The sequence below is a fragment of the Grus americana genome, chromosome 20 (genome assembly GCF_028858705.1).
Source record: "Grus americana isolate bGruAme1 chromosome 20, bGruAme1.mat, whole genome shotgun sequence".
Classification (NCBI taxonomy): domain Eukaryota; kingdom Metazoa; phylum Chordata; class Aves; order Gruiformes; family Gruidae; genus Grus; species Grus americana.
The window spans coordinates 690,349-707,319 of NC_072871.1; the positions used below are offsets into that span (position 1 = coordinate 690,349).

The 16,971-nt window shown below is 46.7% G+C and overlaps 1 protein-coding gene across 36 annotated transcripts in view; it reads right to left on the reverse strand.

Moving 5' to 3' along the window:
• EXD3 (exonuclease 3'-5' domain containing 3) overlaps positions 1-16,971 on the reverse strand; it is a 295,827-nt gene that overhangs the window by 154,363 nt on the left and 124,493 nt on the right. For all 36 annotated transcript variants that reach the window (XR_008579990.1, XR_008579989.1, XM_054848355.1 and 33 more), the window contains one exon: positions 505-671. Coding sequence is in view for 34 of the 36 variants with exons in the window: in XM_054848355.1 (XP_054704330.1) it covers positions 505-671 (167 nt within the window). In the remaining 2 variants the exon portion in view is untranslated. The remainder of the gene's footprint in view (positions 1-504; positions 672-16,971) is intronic.

Genomic DNA, 16,971 nt, shown 5'->3' on the forward strand with positions numbered 1-16,971 from the left:
GGCTTATGAGCTGTCAAAGGCGGAAGAAAATCAATGCAATTAGAAAAATGTAAGGAACTTTAAAATTATTTTCTTGGTCATAAGTCTCCCAAAAGGCATGGAACCAGATTACAGTACAGTGGGGGACGCAGAGTATATAGAAAACTTTGACAGACGTGTAATCAACTCAGTAAAATAGACGCATATTCAGATCCTACCCACATCATTTCGTTTGCACTGTTGATCTGGCAGAGGGAGCCTGAAGACCCCTCTGCAGCATGAAGCAACCTCATACAGTTTCGAAGTACTCCGGAGTCAGTTTAAAATGTACCTTTCACAGACATTTCCACGTTTATGAAAAGCAAATGCAGCATGTACATGGCCAAGATGTGATCTGAGTAAATGGAGGAAGTTTTTGCAAAATTATCTCCCCAAGGAAGCATCATGGCAGATTATTTTAAGCAAATATGTAGTCCTTGTATGATAAGTAATCTACATTGAAAAGGCATGAAACAGAGTATTTACCTCTCTTGCATCTGAAGCTTTTGAAGCTCATCAGCCACTCCGTAAGGCAGCAGCTCCTTGGGCAAATTGCAGCGTTGCGCCCACCTTGCGGCCGTGTTCAAATCACAGTAACTGATTAGCAACTGTATGAGGTGCCCTTGAAGCCACCGATTCTCTCCAACGGTGCTCTGCAAGGAACGAAGGGTGAAGGACAGCTGTCAGTGCAACTTCCACCACGGGTGTTTCTACCCCATCTAAGGAGACGGAATCCTTCAGAGGGTCCTGGACGAGTGCAGAAAGGAGCAAGAATCTCCCCGCTGCAGGGGTGATTTTGTTCAAACCCAGTGAGACCTACCCTCCCCTGCCAAGAGATGAAGAGCTCATACGTCAACTGAGAGCTCATCGGGGTACTTGGGTCCCCTTGACAGCATGGCTATTTGTTCAGGGAATATCGCTTCCCAGGTGCAGCACAGAAGCAAGGGTAAAACAATGTCGTTTAGCTTGACTGATGACTAGCATATTATTTGCTTGGATACTGATTAACTAAAATCAGAACCAGCAACTGAACAGACAGTAAAGGTCTTTGGGCTCGTTAGGCAGGTAATTATGGAAGGGCTAAGAGTTTGGATTGTTTTAGTCCCATTTTGTGCCTGCACAGGGCCCTGAAGTGATGCTGTGACTTGACGTCCTGGGAGAGCAAGAGGATGGCTTGGTCGCTCTCCAGGTAAAACAGTAGCACAGGGTCTCCTCTAGCCTTGGGAGGATTTGCGTGGGTAACTAGGATTGCCCGTCACCCAGGGCTTACAGGTAGGACACACCAGCAAAGCTTTCCTGAGTGACCCTGATGTTCACAGAGGGGAAAAGGCTTGCTCATCAGCCTACATCTGCACCTCGCTGTGAAAACAGGGGCACCAGGTCCCTCCTCTAGCAACATGCAACAGCACACTGTGGGACAGACGTCCTGTGCAGCCAGCACGGATCCAGCCGGCACTGCGGATGGGGGCCCGGCTGTGAGTGGCGTCATCTGCATCCGAAATAGGTTGTACGAACTGTGCTCTGAAAGTCCTGCTTTATCCCCACAGCTGAACTAGGGGTGGGTGCAAGAAATTCCTCCCTTTGTGTCTATCCAAGGCCTCTGTGGACGTGACAACCAGATTGCTCCTTCAACCATACGGACAAACACAGCGATGTCAAGTGTCGCGGTAGGAGCCCTGCGTGCACCTGCAAACAGGGAGGGCAGTTTGGGACATTCCCTGTTCCCAGCTGTTTCCTGGCGGAAGCGAAAGTGCGCCTGTGCCTGGGCACACCGCAGAGCCTGGGGGCACAGGCACAGCCTCATGGCTGCCGGTGGTTTAAGCCCAAATACCATGCCGTGAGCCAGAGGGGCTGGAGCCCGGCACGGTGCCCCCCCTTGGCGGGGGGGGGGGAGCAGCCATTGGCAGGGCAGGGCAGACAAACGGGGCCCATAACCGTCCCCCCTGTGAGAGCTGGATTCACCAAAGCTCTTTCGTCCTGTTCCCCTCTTGGCCGATGCCCTCTGAGGCACTGTGGCACAGCAGCTGTCAGAGGGGACCCGGTGACACCGACAGTCACGACAGCTATGTGGGGGTGGGAATGACCCTCTCCTCCTGCCCAGTGCTTGCAAATATCCCAGAGCCGCTGCAGCCAGATCAGCAACTCACTCCTCTTGCCAGACTGATTTACTCATGGATCTGCCCTAGAAGTTACTATTGTCAAGAAAACTTAATTGCTAAAACAAGTTGAAACTCTACATGGTGGGTCAGGACCTGTAGCTCTACGCTGTCACTACCAACGAGTATTTTTCAGTGCAGTGAAATGCTCGGATATGCACTCAAAGTCCATCCCACCCCCCGCGCAAGCCGGTGCCATCTCTCTGTCGCTGCCCACCCAGCAGCAGGCTCCGACCCTGCTCCCAGCCTGCAGGCCCCTTGCTCTTCCTCCACGGTGTGCACAAGCGCAGCCCGGCTGGGCGGTAGGCTGGGGCCACGGGGCCTCATTCCTCACATTCCTTCGGTAACTAAAAGGTGAGAAGTTGTCTTCAAAGCAGACACCCTGCGCAGAGATCAGGAAACAAACCTGTTGATGGCCCCAAGGTAAAAGGGAAGGCAAAAAGAAAGCAAAAAAGAAAAAAACCGAATGGCCCACCCCCACAGAGGTGCAGGAGGGGGTAGAGGCTTGGAAGAAAAGCCACAGAGAAATTTGGCATCCCAGGTAGCGCACAGGAGAAGCCAGCCTGCTCATAAAAACTGCTGCCTCAGCGCTGTCTGCACCCCTGTGACTTTGCCAAATGCCAAACCACATTTCTTCTCATGGCTACGTGAGGGATATTTTTACTGCTGCTCCTAAGAGGTTGGTGGCACAGCAAGGAGCCAGTGGCAGCAGGAGGGGGCCAGCAGCTACCCAGGGGCTCAGCTGTGGGAGAGGGAACGGAGGGAAGGGGCAGAGCGGGAATGGATCAGCTGTCACGTTAATGCTTCCTGCCTTCTACATTTCCTCCTGAATCTTTCCTCCCGGCCATGCCAGTCCTGATGCTTTGTGCATCTCCCACATCTCTGCCTCCTGCCACTGAGCCGGATCCGGCACGCACCTAACACACGAAGGGGTTTGAATAATTCCTCCTGCCGCGCCTGCCAAGCCACTTCTCAGAGTCCGTCCCAAAAAGAACATATTTTCTTATTAACATCACAGAGCAATTCCCTCTTCCAGCTTCCCCTGTGTCCATCCTATTGTCTTTCTGCCTTTTTTCTAGAACACAAAGTCTTTGGGGTTGGATCTCTCTTCAGTTCACCCAGACTCAATTCTCTAATAAATCTCATTATGTCAGCTTTATTTCTGGAAATAATGAGGTGCAGATTTCTTTTTTTTTTTTTTATTTTAATGATAACAGATTTATTCTTTCAACCACAAAAACAACTCTGGAAAGAAGGTTAATCTCTCCAGAGATATTACATCTCGCATTCTGAAATGGAAAATAGCTTTGTTTGGTTTTTACTGAAAAAAACCCTAACATTGCTATAAAGGGGAAAGGCTTCCACCGCAACAGCTTTGCAAGAAGCAAGAATGTGGAAACTTTGGCTCCAGAAGATGTGGGCACAGATGCAGAGACAAATGTTTCACTAGGGATGACATTTCATGTATTTTGTTTTCAGTAAATGAACACTTTTCAAGAGGAAACTAGCACAGTTGTTCTGATCAACATCAGCGACACCTCTGCGCAGGAAAAGATTCGATATACCATGTGGCTTGTTTACATCCCTCTCTGAATTCTAGACATATCATACGTTCTTTAATCCATAGGCACACACAAAACCTCCCGACACAACAATAACCCATGATTAAAGCTTTCCAAATGACTGCTGCAGATTACCTACCCGTAAATCCTGTTCTTACCCAGCCGAATGCCTTACAGAGCTCACGCCAACCAGTGCAGGGCAAGCTTAGGAACGTCCTGATCTTAACCCACAGCATCAGCAATTCCTCTGTTGTTATCCATAACTTTGGATCCAAACATGCAATATCTTCTTTGGAAGTGACCCTAGCCAACCCCAGATTACTTTTATCTCTATGTGGTGTTGCACTTCTGTCCGATACAATTCTCTGCTTTCCCTCAACATCTTTTACCGGAGCGTGAAGTTATTCACACCAGTGACACTGGCTATTTGCAGAGTCAGATTTTAATTTAGCTTTTGAAAGTCTTGGCCAATTTCCCCTGTTCTCAAGTGCTTCCAGAATCAACAAAAAGAATCCTGTTAGTGTAAAGAAAATGTCAAGTAGAATATTTTAGAGGCAGCAACAGGGGAAAAAGAAACCTGGACTTTGAAAGGACAAAACCACTGTAAGCAGTGGCCACCACCAGCATTTCTAAACTCCCTGCAGGTACTGTGCAGACACGCTCTTTAAAGATTCCCCAGAACATCCTACTGTGTTGGTTTCATTGTCAATTTATTTTATTTGTGCTCAAGATTTCTGTTTTGACGTTAGCTTCATTTGCACTACACGGGGAGATGCCACAGTAGCATGGCACCGGTAGGATGCCATTGAAGGAAAGTCCTTTATGCATGATATTGGAGCTGGCACCCTCAGCACCAGCGCAGACCAGGGCCACAGCCTGTTCCATCAGGGGAGGGGGATCCTGACTGATGGATATCCGACGCAGATGGCACTCGATCAAAGATGCCAACTTTACCCACGCTCACTTCTGAACAGAGTTTCTTGTGACAGCAGCAGGCCACTCACCCGTGGCCAATGCACAGGCAGACGCAGGAGAAAGCCGTGCCTGTGCTTTCTCACCGCTTAGAGCTGTTCTCTCGCTCACATAGGCACTGGCTACTCAGATGCACTAATTTATGAACTGAAGAAGAACAAAATAGCCTCCATTCATGTCCCAGAAGACTGACTTTCAGATAGCAATCAGTGCGTCATTGACAGAGCCACACTTCAGTGTTCTGGAGGCCATTACCACATCAATGGTGGGGAAGTGGTCTTTCTTCTCTCTTTCAACAAAGCTTTGGCGATGTGGTTCCCTGGGGCATGTTCACACTACCTAAACTTCAGCTTTGTGAATCAGGAGACTCAGCCTCCCAGTCTCCCCATACAATCAGCTCTTCCAAAGGCAATTCAGAGGAGTCTAACTTACGATATCACCTGAACGGATCAAGGCAAAGGCAACTCTTAAAGCCAACTTCCCGCTGCACTGGGGCTCCTCACAAGGAGCTTATTGTCCCTGGGCAACCTCAATGAAGCTGCTAGCTTGTGAGGAGTAGCTAGGACAAGATTGTGTGAAGAGACGCATCTGGCTCCATTTTTCTCTCTGCAGCTCACACAATCTTGCCAATGCAATTTCTTATTCAGAAGTCCAGACACCACTACCAAATGGCAGCCAGAAGAAAAAAAAAATATATACCTCGTCTGTTAAAATTCACCTGGCTGACTGCACAGCCAGCAGGTTGAGGGAAGTGATTAACCGCCCTGTTCTGCATTTGTTAGACCAGAGCTGGACACGGTGCCTAGTTTTGCTGAAAAATAGAACAGAGTTCAGTAAAGAGCCACTGAGATGGTTAGTGGGTTGGAGCACTTGATGTAGGAGAGGCTGCGGGAGCAGGACTCCTTCAGCCTAGGGAAGGCCAAGTATGGGGGAATAGAATCGTTCTCTTCAATTTTATAATGGGGGATCATAGAGAAGATGGAAGCAGATCCTTCTAGAAACTCCAGCCAGGCCTAAAGGAAAAAAAAAAAAAAGGTGCCAGTGAGAGTGGCTAAACACCGCAATGGGTCCAGAGGGGCTGAGGAACCAGGCATGGCCCTGCGACACCTTGTCTAAGTAAGTTGGCCCTACTTTGAGCAGGAGGGCAGAGAAGAGACCTCCACAGGCTCCTTCAAACTGCAATTAGCCTCTGATTCTGTGATTACCACTGCTGTGCATTCCCCAGCACCCAGACTCGTCTCCACACAGACAGGCGGCTTCTTGCAGCGACTGCGGCTTTCAAGTTCCAAGCACCTCCCGGGCGAAGAACACCCAAGATCTCGTCTACCCAGAATACAGGATGGTCCTGATCGTGCTCAACAATACTACACAGAGATCCAAATACATTTCCTGCATTGGGATTCCTTCCATATTTCTATCAGGCAGCCCCTGAGGGAAGTCATTCATCTTCTCCGGATGAAGTCATCACGTCTCCAAAATGTGTTCATACTGCCGCAGATGAGAGAAGGTATATAGCAGGAATATAGCAGAGGTAAAGAACGAACTCTGCTTTCAAAGTCAGATCTGAAAAGAGAGTATTTTCAAAAAATATTAAGCAAGAGGTTGAAACATTTTCTTACACACAGGGTTGGACAGCCTACGTACAACCTTCACCCAACTCAGAGAGCCACATAACAGACTGTCTGCTGGCAAGGGCTCTGCTTCACAGGGCACATGATGCTTCCTCCTTCAGAGATGAAAGGCTCTGCAAACAACATTTTACTTCAGTGAATCTGGCACGATCATTACCAGATTTCACTTCAGTAGCTGACCAGAATGGGGATATCAATGTTTCTTGACTGGAGAAGGCACAAGCCCAGACAGAAATTGAGGTTTAATGGAGGTGGTGTAATACTCTACAACAACAGTGCTCTTAATTGCCCAAGTGAACCGTCAGGCACACAATCTCCCAGACGCTTCAGGACACGGGAGGATTTAGTAAAGATACTCCTGTAAGATGGAGAAGCTCAGCGCAGACACCGAATCACATTACCCACCAGCATGCAAATGCAGCCACTTAAATGCTCTCCTGAAAAATCAGCTCTTACTGTCTGATTAGCCACCGCTGCTGTGCTTGCAGAACGGCGCTAGCGAAGGGATCCCGTCCCTCCGCTCCCATCACTGTGGATTTCAGACAAATCTCCCAGGAGGGAAGGCAGCCTGAGGGATTCAGCCAGCGTCACTTGTCTTCAGGCCACGGACCACTTTGTAGTCTTGTTTAGCAGTGTAGGTGCAGCCTGACACTTTGGGGACGTTCCCCGTGGGAAGATCAGAACTTTGCTTTTTATTTTACCCCACAGTTAACTCATTTTCCTCAACTACATCCCACAACAACTCCAGGTATGCTGATACACAAAATCAGGGTGCTTCACCTGCAATACTTGGTCTCCTCTCCACTACTTGTTCAGGGAATGTCGTAGATGTATGTCTTAAATGAGCTATAGAGTCAGGCTAACCCTATTAAAATAACCTTTGTTTGGAAAGAGAAATAATTGCATGCCATCCATAAAAAACAAAAATATAATTCCTTAACAAATAGAGTAAGGTAACTTTACCCTACTTGCTTTTTAAGATAGAATTTCTTTTTCCTTCACCTCAGTGTGAAGTCTGTCCCGAGGGTCTGTGCTTCTCCCTGAAATCCCTTTCTCACAACTGCTGCAGAGGCGTCTTCTGAATTCTAACCTAACCCTGGCCCCAGAGCCACTGAATATTATTCATCCCAGGGATCAGCAAAGGACCAAGGACTTGTTCTGAATACATAAGCCACACAGTTTTGATATGCTTCCAGATTTCTCACACCTCTTGGTCCCATGATGGCAGGCTGGAGATATTTTCTGGGAGCATTCCAGCACTTGGCAAGACTGAAGATGAATGAGGATGGGGAAATTGGCCAAACGCTTTCAGAGCACAAAGTAGTATGTTACTTATCACAGTAGTTGCTTTGTCTAAGTCCAATAACACAGTGCATTGAAGACAAACTGGCAACCCTTATCTTCCCAGTGTATTTTGAAGGAGCATTTATCTATCCGCCTTTTGTCATTATGTCACACACACACGAACAAAGTGTCACTGTAGCAAATGGCAAATTGTGCTCTCCAGTTTAAGAAAGTGAGGGCTCCCATCATATACTGCACATTAAGTGACCTGCACTGCTGCTGAGAGCCCCTGAGCCTGGTCCTCATATGACCCACCACAATTTCTCTGGTCTCTCAAGCCTAAGAAGGTTCATACAATTGCCAAGCACTTTCATAAATTTTCTACAAAAGTCACCATTACGTAACTCTATTTTGGTTCGTGTCCTGAAGCATGGCAGCCTGTAGGAAGAAAATACATTTTCTGTTAAGCTACGAGGCTGCCTGAAGGATTACTATCAAATGTGATTATTCCAAAATCCAACTTAGCAGAAGCATACGACATCCACTCGTACTACGAGGTCTGTCTGCAGGAACTCCACTCCAGCTACAAAAGCACAGCAAGGGAGCGCAGCGACAGCCGCACGCTGCCAGAGCTCAACACAACCGCAGGGACAGGAACAGGACTATGGCACTGCTTCGCTACAGGACTGCGAGAGCTGCAGATGTGTAAAGAGGAAGAGCCTGCAGAGGTGAAACCACCGTTGCTGTGTCTCTGCTGCTGCTGTTGAACGAACTCGCAGGATTACACTTCATCGGTTTGACAGGATGTACGTGAGCCGAAGCCACCATGACGCCTTCCCATTTGTTTTCGTTAGCCCTAATATTAACTCTAACGAGCTAAACCAGTATACCTATTAACCCAACCAATCACTCAATTAAATGTTCCCATATGCAGTCACATACATAATGAGAATTCATAAGCTCCATCTTCCTTTCCGAAAAGACGTGGAATTCCAGCACATTTACTCCCCAGCGGGGAGGGAGGATTTACTGCTCGGGTCCAGCCTGTGTCAGCTCTACGTGGCCGATGCAGAGTTTTGAGGAGGAAGGATCTGCAGATAGGGGAAGAGCCTCAGAAACCTCTTTCTTGTCCTCTCCCTTCTCCATTCTCCCTGTTCAGGTCAAATTCCAAGCTGTGAGGCCGAACAACAAAGCAGGAATCTCCTGTTACGTGGTCCTGGCTCTGGATTCTTTTAACAGCTTTCTATGGGGTCCTCCTATACCAGGATGCATCGTTCCTCTGCCTGCACTTATTCCTGATGGACGGCAATTCCCCTCAGATCTGCACTTTGCTTGTGGAAATAGCTGCATGAAAGATTGGTCATCAAAGAGCTCCAGGTTCTCACCTCTATCACTACCTTAATTAAAAGGCCTGTAGGCTCTGAAGTGGAATGAACTTAAAACCTCCTGAGTTCACTGCCAAAGAACTGAAGCAGTGAGCTAATTTCTTTGCTTTCTTTGTAACCCAGCCCTGAGCTTCCCTGCCATCAGACTCCTCAGGTCTTCCCTGCTGCTGCTTCACTTGCAAGCAGGTTTGTGAGAGCTCACGACCTGCCTTTGAGGCCCTTCTCCAGGCCACGCTGGAACCTGGAGCGATGCTCTCCTGAGCCTCGCTGTGCCTCGTATCCACAGCCACTGCTCTCCCCAGCTCCGCACTGCCTATGGATCGGTTCCAGCTCAGGCTTGCTCCAGAATAGTTTGGAACTTGGTGTTAGGTTCCCTTGTCTCCAGGAACATGCTAACGTGGCATTCCCAGCAGGGGACGTTTTTCTATTTACTGAAGTCTTCAAAGTGAATAAGCAAAAATCTTGATGATGGAAATACTTGCTTAGAAGCACTAACTCTTCCCATCATTAGTCTATGAAAAATAGATGCCCACAGGAAAAACATGGGTTACCACATATTTCTATTTTACCAGGCACAAACCTCACCTGGCTCATAGCCAAAGCAATAACAAGTATCTTCGCAGGATCTTTACCAAAAGCGAAGCTTGGCAGTAGATTTTTCTCTCCTTTAATCTCTTTTGGTACATTTAAACTCCTGGTGTTTTTTGTTCGGAAGGAGAAACGCTTGAGAGGGTTGACTGAATGAACTCTGAAATTCACACCCTGGCAAATTGGACTGATTTTCTAAATCCATAATTACAACATTCCTCAGAGATATGCATTCTTTCAGAGCGAACAAGGGAAGATTAGTTTCCTGTTTCTTCCCATTTACATGACTTCTCCGTCAAGAGGAACTTTTTCTGTTTCTAAACAATCCTCTGTTTATGTGGTTCCCTTCTTGGCAGGGAACCGGTGAACTAATCTCGCCTAAAAGTATAATACAGCCAAACTATCAATTGCAAATAGCCCGACCATCTTTGTGCAAGGCAGCTGATTTGCACAGGCCTTTAGAATCCAATAGCTACCTGTGGAAGCACTCAGACAGGTACCGATCGATTATGGGGGTTTTAAATAATCTGGGACGATTATTGCATGACCGGATAGTTTTACTGCTGACTGGTAAGAACACAGGAGTGGATCTGCGCGTGAGGGGGAGTACGCACAAGGCTTAAGACTTCAGTCAAACCGGGCAAACGTAGCCCCTACACCTGCACGTCCCCAAGCACACAGAAACTACCACAGGGCAAGAGAATCGTGTTGTCTCGTGCTACAGAGCTGCAAATGAGTTGTCTCCCACTTGCAAACAGAACACGTGCAGAGCCCTGCTGACGACCTATTTGCTTCCCACTTTTAAAAAAGCAGCGAACACGTCCTCTCCTTCTGTGCTAGCATGCAAGCTCCGTGTCCCATTCTCCTCTTTGCCCTTCCCTATTTCTGCTGGAGAGGCCAATGTCAGCGCTCTTGATACGGTTCCCTCTGTCTTAGAGCAAAAGGAACAGGAGGATTTGCTTGTTTTAAGCGACGCTGTCCCCATTTTTAGTTAGTGGCATACAATCCTATGGCTGATGCAGTTTGGAGTCATTAACAGTTATCCTGGAAACTACTATATTAGACTCCTGATGAAGCTTTTAAGGAGCCCGGATCTCCCACATGTTCCTATAAAGTTCTGGATGATAGTCCCTCCTATATTGTTTCCCACTCCTAAGATACTTCTCCCGTTTGGCTGAATTAAACACGCCAGCAGGGCACGTTGGTTCAGTCAAACCACTTGCTGATGCTCTTAACTCTTTAATCTGATACTGACCTCTCACCCTACAGCCATAAGCCAATTAGCCTCTTTTTTATACCATACCAAATCTCTTTTGGATGAAGTCGTGCTTTCGAATGAATGCAGGCTAGTGACAGAAATGTAATTATAGTGCTTAGCAGCAAGCTAGCCCTGTCTGGTTGCAGGGGGTTTAAGGTCAGAAAGCATCTCTAACATACCAAAACAATTTAAAGGAGTTTTTTTTTTTCCCCAGTGTGTTCTCTCCAGTTTCCTTTCTTCACTCTCTGGTACTTAATATGTGTGCACATAAACGGCTATTTGGCCACAACTTTTAAAACAGAGGTCCTGAGCTTTCCAAGGAATGACTTGCCGATACCTCACTGAAGCAGGAGACAGACACCCAGCTCCCATAAGCTTCTGCTGAATCCCCAGAGCTTGGCCCTGTAGATCCACACTTAAGCAAACGTGAGCTGATTTTCCAAAGTTATTGCACAAACACATCTTCCATCACTCCAGAGATATTTTTGGGTCATTTTAAAAAATGTTTTAGTAGATAGCATGGAAAGCAATGGTAGTTTTTCTCAGCTTCTTTGTACCTACTGTAAAATTCCACCAGAATTCCTTAGTATGTTTGTGCTCAACCACAATTTATTTATCTAATAATGGCTGGATTTCTTATAAATAAAACTACCATAATTATCATCAGGCACACCAGCCCTCCAGGTCTTCCAGAAAATAATCTTCTCTAAGCCATGCAGGAGGTACATGGAGGTATTTACATTTAACTGTGTATATCATCCTCTGATAGACTTTTCTTTAGACAGTAAGGCATGGGACACACCGCATGTTTGGCTTTTCCCATGTATTTCTCCTACAACAGCTGTGGGTTTGTTAAATGAGAAGTTCCCATTTCTTTTAGACCAACAGTGCAAACCTCATTAGTACAGATGCATATTTTACTGCTCTCCATCCAGCAAGCAGAACGTAACTGAAGAATTACGTTATGCTTTTCCTCAGACAGTCACAGATGTGCCTGTTTTCTGCATCAGCCCTATCAGTAAGTCCTTTGGCTTTGCAACTCTGATGTTATTTCAGCTATCAATTAATACATGACGCCGTTTACAAACTGAACTGAAAAACAGAACGAAAGCTATACTTTGCCTGCTACTTTTATTGCCCAGTTTTTCCATGGTTTAATATTCCCTTATGTACAACATACTTTTACATCACATTGTGGTTATATGGCCTCCCCAGAGACTTCCAAGAAGAATAGTAAATCTGAAGAAAAAGGCACGGGGCAAAAGCAGAGGGATCGCCAAAACACTCCCACCACCTCTGAGTTTCTGCTCTGTCCCCAAACAGGGGACAAAACGCAGGAGGAGGAATGAAAGGAGCAACGGGAGCAACATGGGGGAAGCAAGGCTGCCAGCTCTCAACTGATAGAAAGCAATTCCCCCAATCCTGGCTTCACAAGACAGATACCAGATCTTAAACCTGTCACTGGTCCAGGTCTAAATACCACCTATTTTGCAAAAGGGAAATAGGAAAGAAAGGAAAAAATCTTCTCTTTTTTAAACGGCAGCTGTTAGGAAGCTGCTTAAAGTTGTGGAAAGATAAATGCAATTCTTCTGCAGATAACTTAACAGGCAAACTGCAGGCAAAATAGAGACAAGGAGTAGGAGCTCCTGCTTGTTTGTACACACACCCACACTCAGACCTACCCAGGCTCAAGCGGGACAGCTCCTCAGCTCAAGCACCCTCTCACAGCAACACGAGTAGAACCAGGAAAATTTATTTCAGCTGATGATTCCTCCCCAAGACTTTTAAGGCCAGGAGGAACAAAAACAATATCACCCACTAGTTCTAATTTCCTGCTAAAAAGGAGGCCATAAATACTAGCGAGGGACTCCACAAAATGGCTGGTTAAACTAGTTTTGGTTTCTACCTTCCAGGAAAACAGCCAGTCTAGCTTTGACGTCTGAGTGATGAAATCCATTATATCCCTGAATAAACAGTTCACTCCAACACAGAGCGAAAGATAATTTGACATGCAGATTTATACCAAAAGACATGTCATTTATTAACCACCTCCCAAATATCATTCCCATTTGCATTGCACAGATTACTTAACTCCCTACAGATATTAAGTTCCTTACACTATAGGGATGTTGCAGGACTCAGAACAATCTTGAGTCAATTTAAAAGTTTGCCTAAGCTCAGGAGTCCTAGGGAAGGACACTAGAAGTGGATATTTGCAAAGTGGCCTTTCTGACCTCTTGTCCTTATTAAAGATTCCCGAGAGCAGGATTACTGGCCAGGTGTTCTGGCCACAAAAACTTTAAAAAAATAATTGCATTCTGCCCTTTAAATTCCCCTTAAAAATTACCTCCGCGAGCATAACAGCTATTACATTTTATTCCAGAGGTAGTTACATTTTAATCGAGGTCAAAATGGTCCTGTACAGAAAGACCGCACGAGGATCTTGGCATCAGTCATCGAGGATGTTTGCCATTTAGAAATTAATTGGTTAAATAAATAAGATGACATCAACTCCTTGCTGTAAGTGTAAGATAATTTACACCTATTAAAGACCAGGAATTATTGAAGTTTTTCAAATGTATTACACATAAAGGAGGGCACTTTACTTTTATTCCTTCTGTTTGGGCAGATTTCTGACTATTATCTGTAAAGCAGGATAACAACCCTAGAATTTTAGCGGAACTAGAGTTATACATTTGCCACGAATTACTAGCATTTCACCCCCGGTCACCCAGAGAACGAGCTGACACCATGTTTGATTTTCATGGTCAGAGATTTTAAAATAAATAAGTTATCTCATTGTCACCACTGGGGAAGGAGAGGAGATGATTAGCTGCAGCCTCTCCCAGCGCTGAGCACAGGGAATAGCTGGCTCCAGGGTTCATCTGCTTCATTCTCTTGCAAGACCTGGGCAGACTCAATAGCTGCAAAACAGCGGCCTGAAAAAAGCACTTTTCTGGGTGGTGTATCCTCGTACCCTCCTCTCAAGTTGCCCATGCCAAAATGAAGGACAGAGTGGTTCCAACCATTAGCTGGCAAACGAGCTGGCTGATGAGCCACAGCTCAGGATTAGTTGCCCAAAGAACAAGTAATGTCTTTTCAAACACCAGTGCTTTTTCTGAGCATTACTTTTGGAAGGGTTTAAGATTTTTACATTTGAGAGACTAAGGGATAGTTTCCCCCGTGCAAACACTAGCACAGAAAGTTTTCTGATTTAGCAACAAATGACCCTTTGGCTCAAGGTCAGTAAAAGTGGAATTACCTTTTCTACCACTTCACTGACCCAGACACCCTGTGAAACAGGCGATTATAACACTGGCAGTCCTATAAAAACTAATCGGTTTTAACCCTGCCCAACACTGCTGCTAGTTATTGCCCCAAACAAAGAGCCATGTTGCTGTGCACCGTCACCCTGTTCTGCTCCATGGGAGAAGGAATTTCATAGCAGGAAGTCCAGATAAACACACGTGTACTTCTTGAGCCAAAGTACCCTGAGATAATATTTTAAACTGTACCAACTGGTTAGCTCTGCCGCAGTCAAACCACTCCCTGCAAAAATACTCTGGGTGTTAGAATTGTCGAGCAAGCATGTGCCTTCTGGGCTCCAACTGTTCAGAAATACCCATAATATTCTGCCATTCCCCCTGTACAACCACCCCAGCCTTTCCCCGCCAAGCTGAGCCTGTCTCCTGTGGGTGGCATCATGGCCTCAGAGCTTCCCAGGCAGCTCTCTCCTCGTGTAGTTGGGCACAGGGCCCAAAGGGCTGTGGGGACTCCACATGAACTGGGTGCCTTGGCGCTGATCAACCCAGCTGAGTCTAGAAGGGCACAATTGCACAATCACCCCCAAACCATCAGCAAGAGCACCGCACATGAAAAGTGGTGCACCAAAATACCAGACCCTCCTGTTCCCAAGCCCTCTGATACACCAGGAGAATTTCAGGCCACCAAAGCACAGGTGTCTGGTGCTATTTGAGATGTCCTGGGGCTCCCGCTGCCACCCAAGAAAGGAATGCTCCCCAGTAGTCCCCATGTCATACTGCCAACCTCATGCAAGTATCTCAGATACTATCTGACATCTAAAACACTAGTAGAGGTGACATTCGCGATCAGAGTTGCTTCTCCACCGTGCTCCTCATAGACATTATTGTTCTACGTGTGGTACTTTTTGAAAGCTTGGCAGATGACTGAAAAACGCCTTCCATGCCTTTTTGTCTCAAAGTGATTTTGTTCTGCAGAATTTCATCAGCCTTCAGCAGCCTCTTGCTGCTGGCCAAGCACTCTCGGCAGTCGCAGGCGGGACAACTCTTCCTGAACACACCTGCCCAGTGCCATGTATCGGCCGTTCCATGGTTGCTCTACCCAATTCCATCATCCTTATGCAGCTGATTAAAGCTATGAAAAATATGAAGCGTTCAAAAATGGAAGCAGAAGGGCACACAGCAAAGCAGACAACTGGCTCATGCCCTGCCTCTTTTTTTCCTGCCTATCTACCATCAATATCCTACACACCTTCCCCTCTGCTTGTGAAGACAGGCACTCTCCTGCCCGTTTCCATGCAGCTCAGGATCAGTTAGGCAAGCTAATGAATAGCAATGCAGCTGGCACGGTGCAAGATGAGTCCTTACTCTTCCCCTCCCTCTGCCCTCCAGGTATCTCTGCTCGGAGAGGATGATACAAACTGTAGTTCTCCTCCTGGGCTAACCAGGCTGCCAACAGGGCAGGTTCCCTGGGGTATGAAGAGGTTTTGATCCCTTCGCCTCCCTCCTGCCTCCTCTGCCAGCCTACGGCTGCCACCCCTGCCTGCGCAGCCACAGCCTGGACAGCAGATCAAGCAGCGTGGGCACTGGCAGGCAGAGGGGGCAAAACCAGTTTGCTACAGGGCTGGAAACAGGTTCTGTTGGCCCCACAATTAATACTGAGTTTCTGCCTTTTGTAGGAGCAGTCAGGATCACACCTCCGATTCATCCCACAGGGCAGGAACAGGAAAATTCTGTACTTGTACTGCTCAGGGCGAACAAAAAGAAATACCAGCCCAGAAATGTCTATCGCCTGCCATACCGAATGTGACACTGAGCAAGGAGAGATGCCACTTTCACCAGGGCTCCTGATATCTATGTAATTTAAGTCTTTTGTTACAGCTGCAGCACAGAATTAAACACAAATAGGCTTTAAACTCACAAAGACTTTCAGCCTCTTTGGACTTAAAATTGAAAACAAATGATCCAAAAATTCTGACGGAGAGTTTGCCTTTGTGGAGCCTTTTGGGAGTTTTGGTTCCCATTCCCCCAGGTGACCAGAAGTCCCACTGCATCCCACCCTCTGCTTCCCACTCGGCACAACGTGTCTTTAATACTGCATTGCCAGGCCGAGCTTGGGAGATACAAATGGTCTGTGAGCCTGACCTAACCATACAAATGGGACATACAACACAAACGACAACTCCACAAGGAGCCTGATGGAATTTTTTGTCAAAACATGTCAGGTCATAGGTGAAGCTCTGACTGGAAAGTTGAACCTTTCCCTCATATAAAGCCCAATCTTTGAAAAACAATGAAGTCCCGGACAACCTCAGTTTTGCACTGAAAACCAAAACTTGCTCAGAGATTCCTCCTTTGTAACTCTTTTGTTTGGCGCAGCCGCGCTGCCAGCAGTGTGAAGCAGAAGCCTACCTGCACATGCGATTACTTCGGTTTCCTCCAGATGCACAGGTACAGATTCTGATCGCTTTAAAGTGATGCCAAAGACAGTAATCTCTGATAGCACTAGGAGTCAGGTCTCATAACAGGCAAGTTTAAGCACTACTCATGTGCTAATTACATAGTTGTCAAAAATACATAAGCTGGCAGCATGCAGAAAATACAAAATTTGGAATACTTTGGGAAAGCAAAGAGGACCTTCTGCCATAGCCCATCATGCAGCTGAGCTCCATGTAGTTCTGTAGGGAGCTGCCTTACCAGGCACCAAACAAGCACTTTTCAGAGAGCATCTGTTCCCAAGCCTCCGGTCTCCACAAGTGGTTGACTGCAATCGCGTACGTTAACCGGGAGGTTTTTCCCACTGTCCACCTTAGCATCAACAGAAACCCCTTCACTGCATACACCAAAGCACATCCAG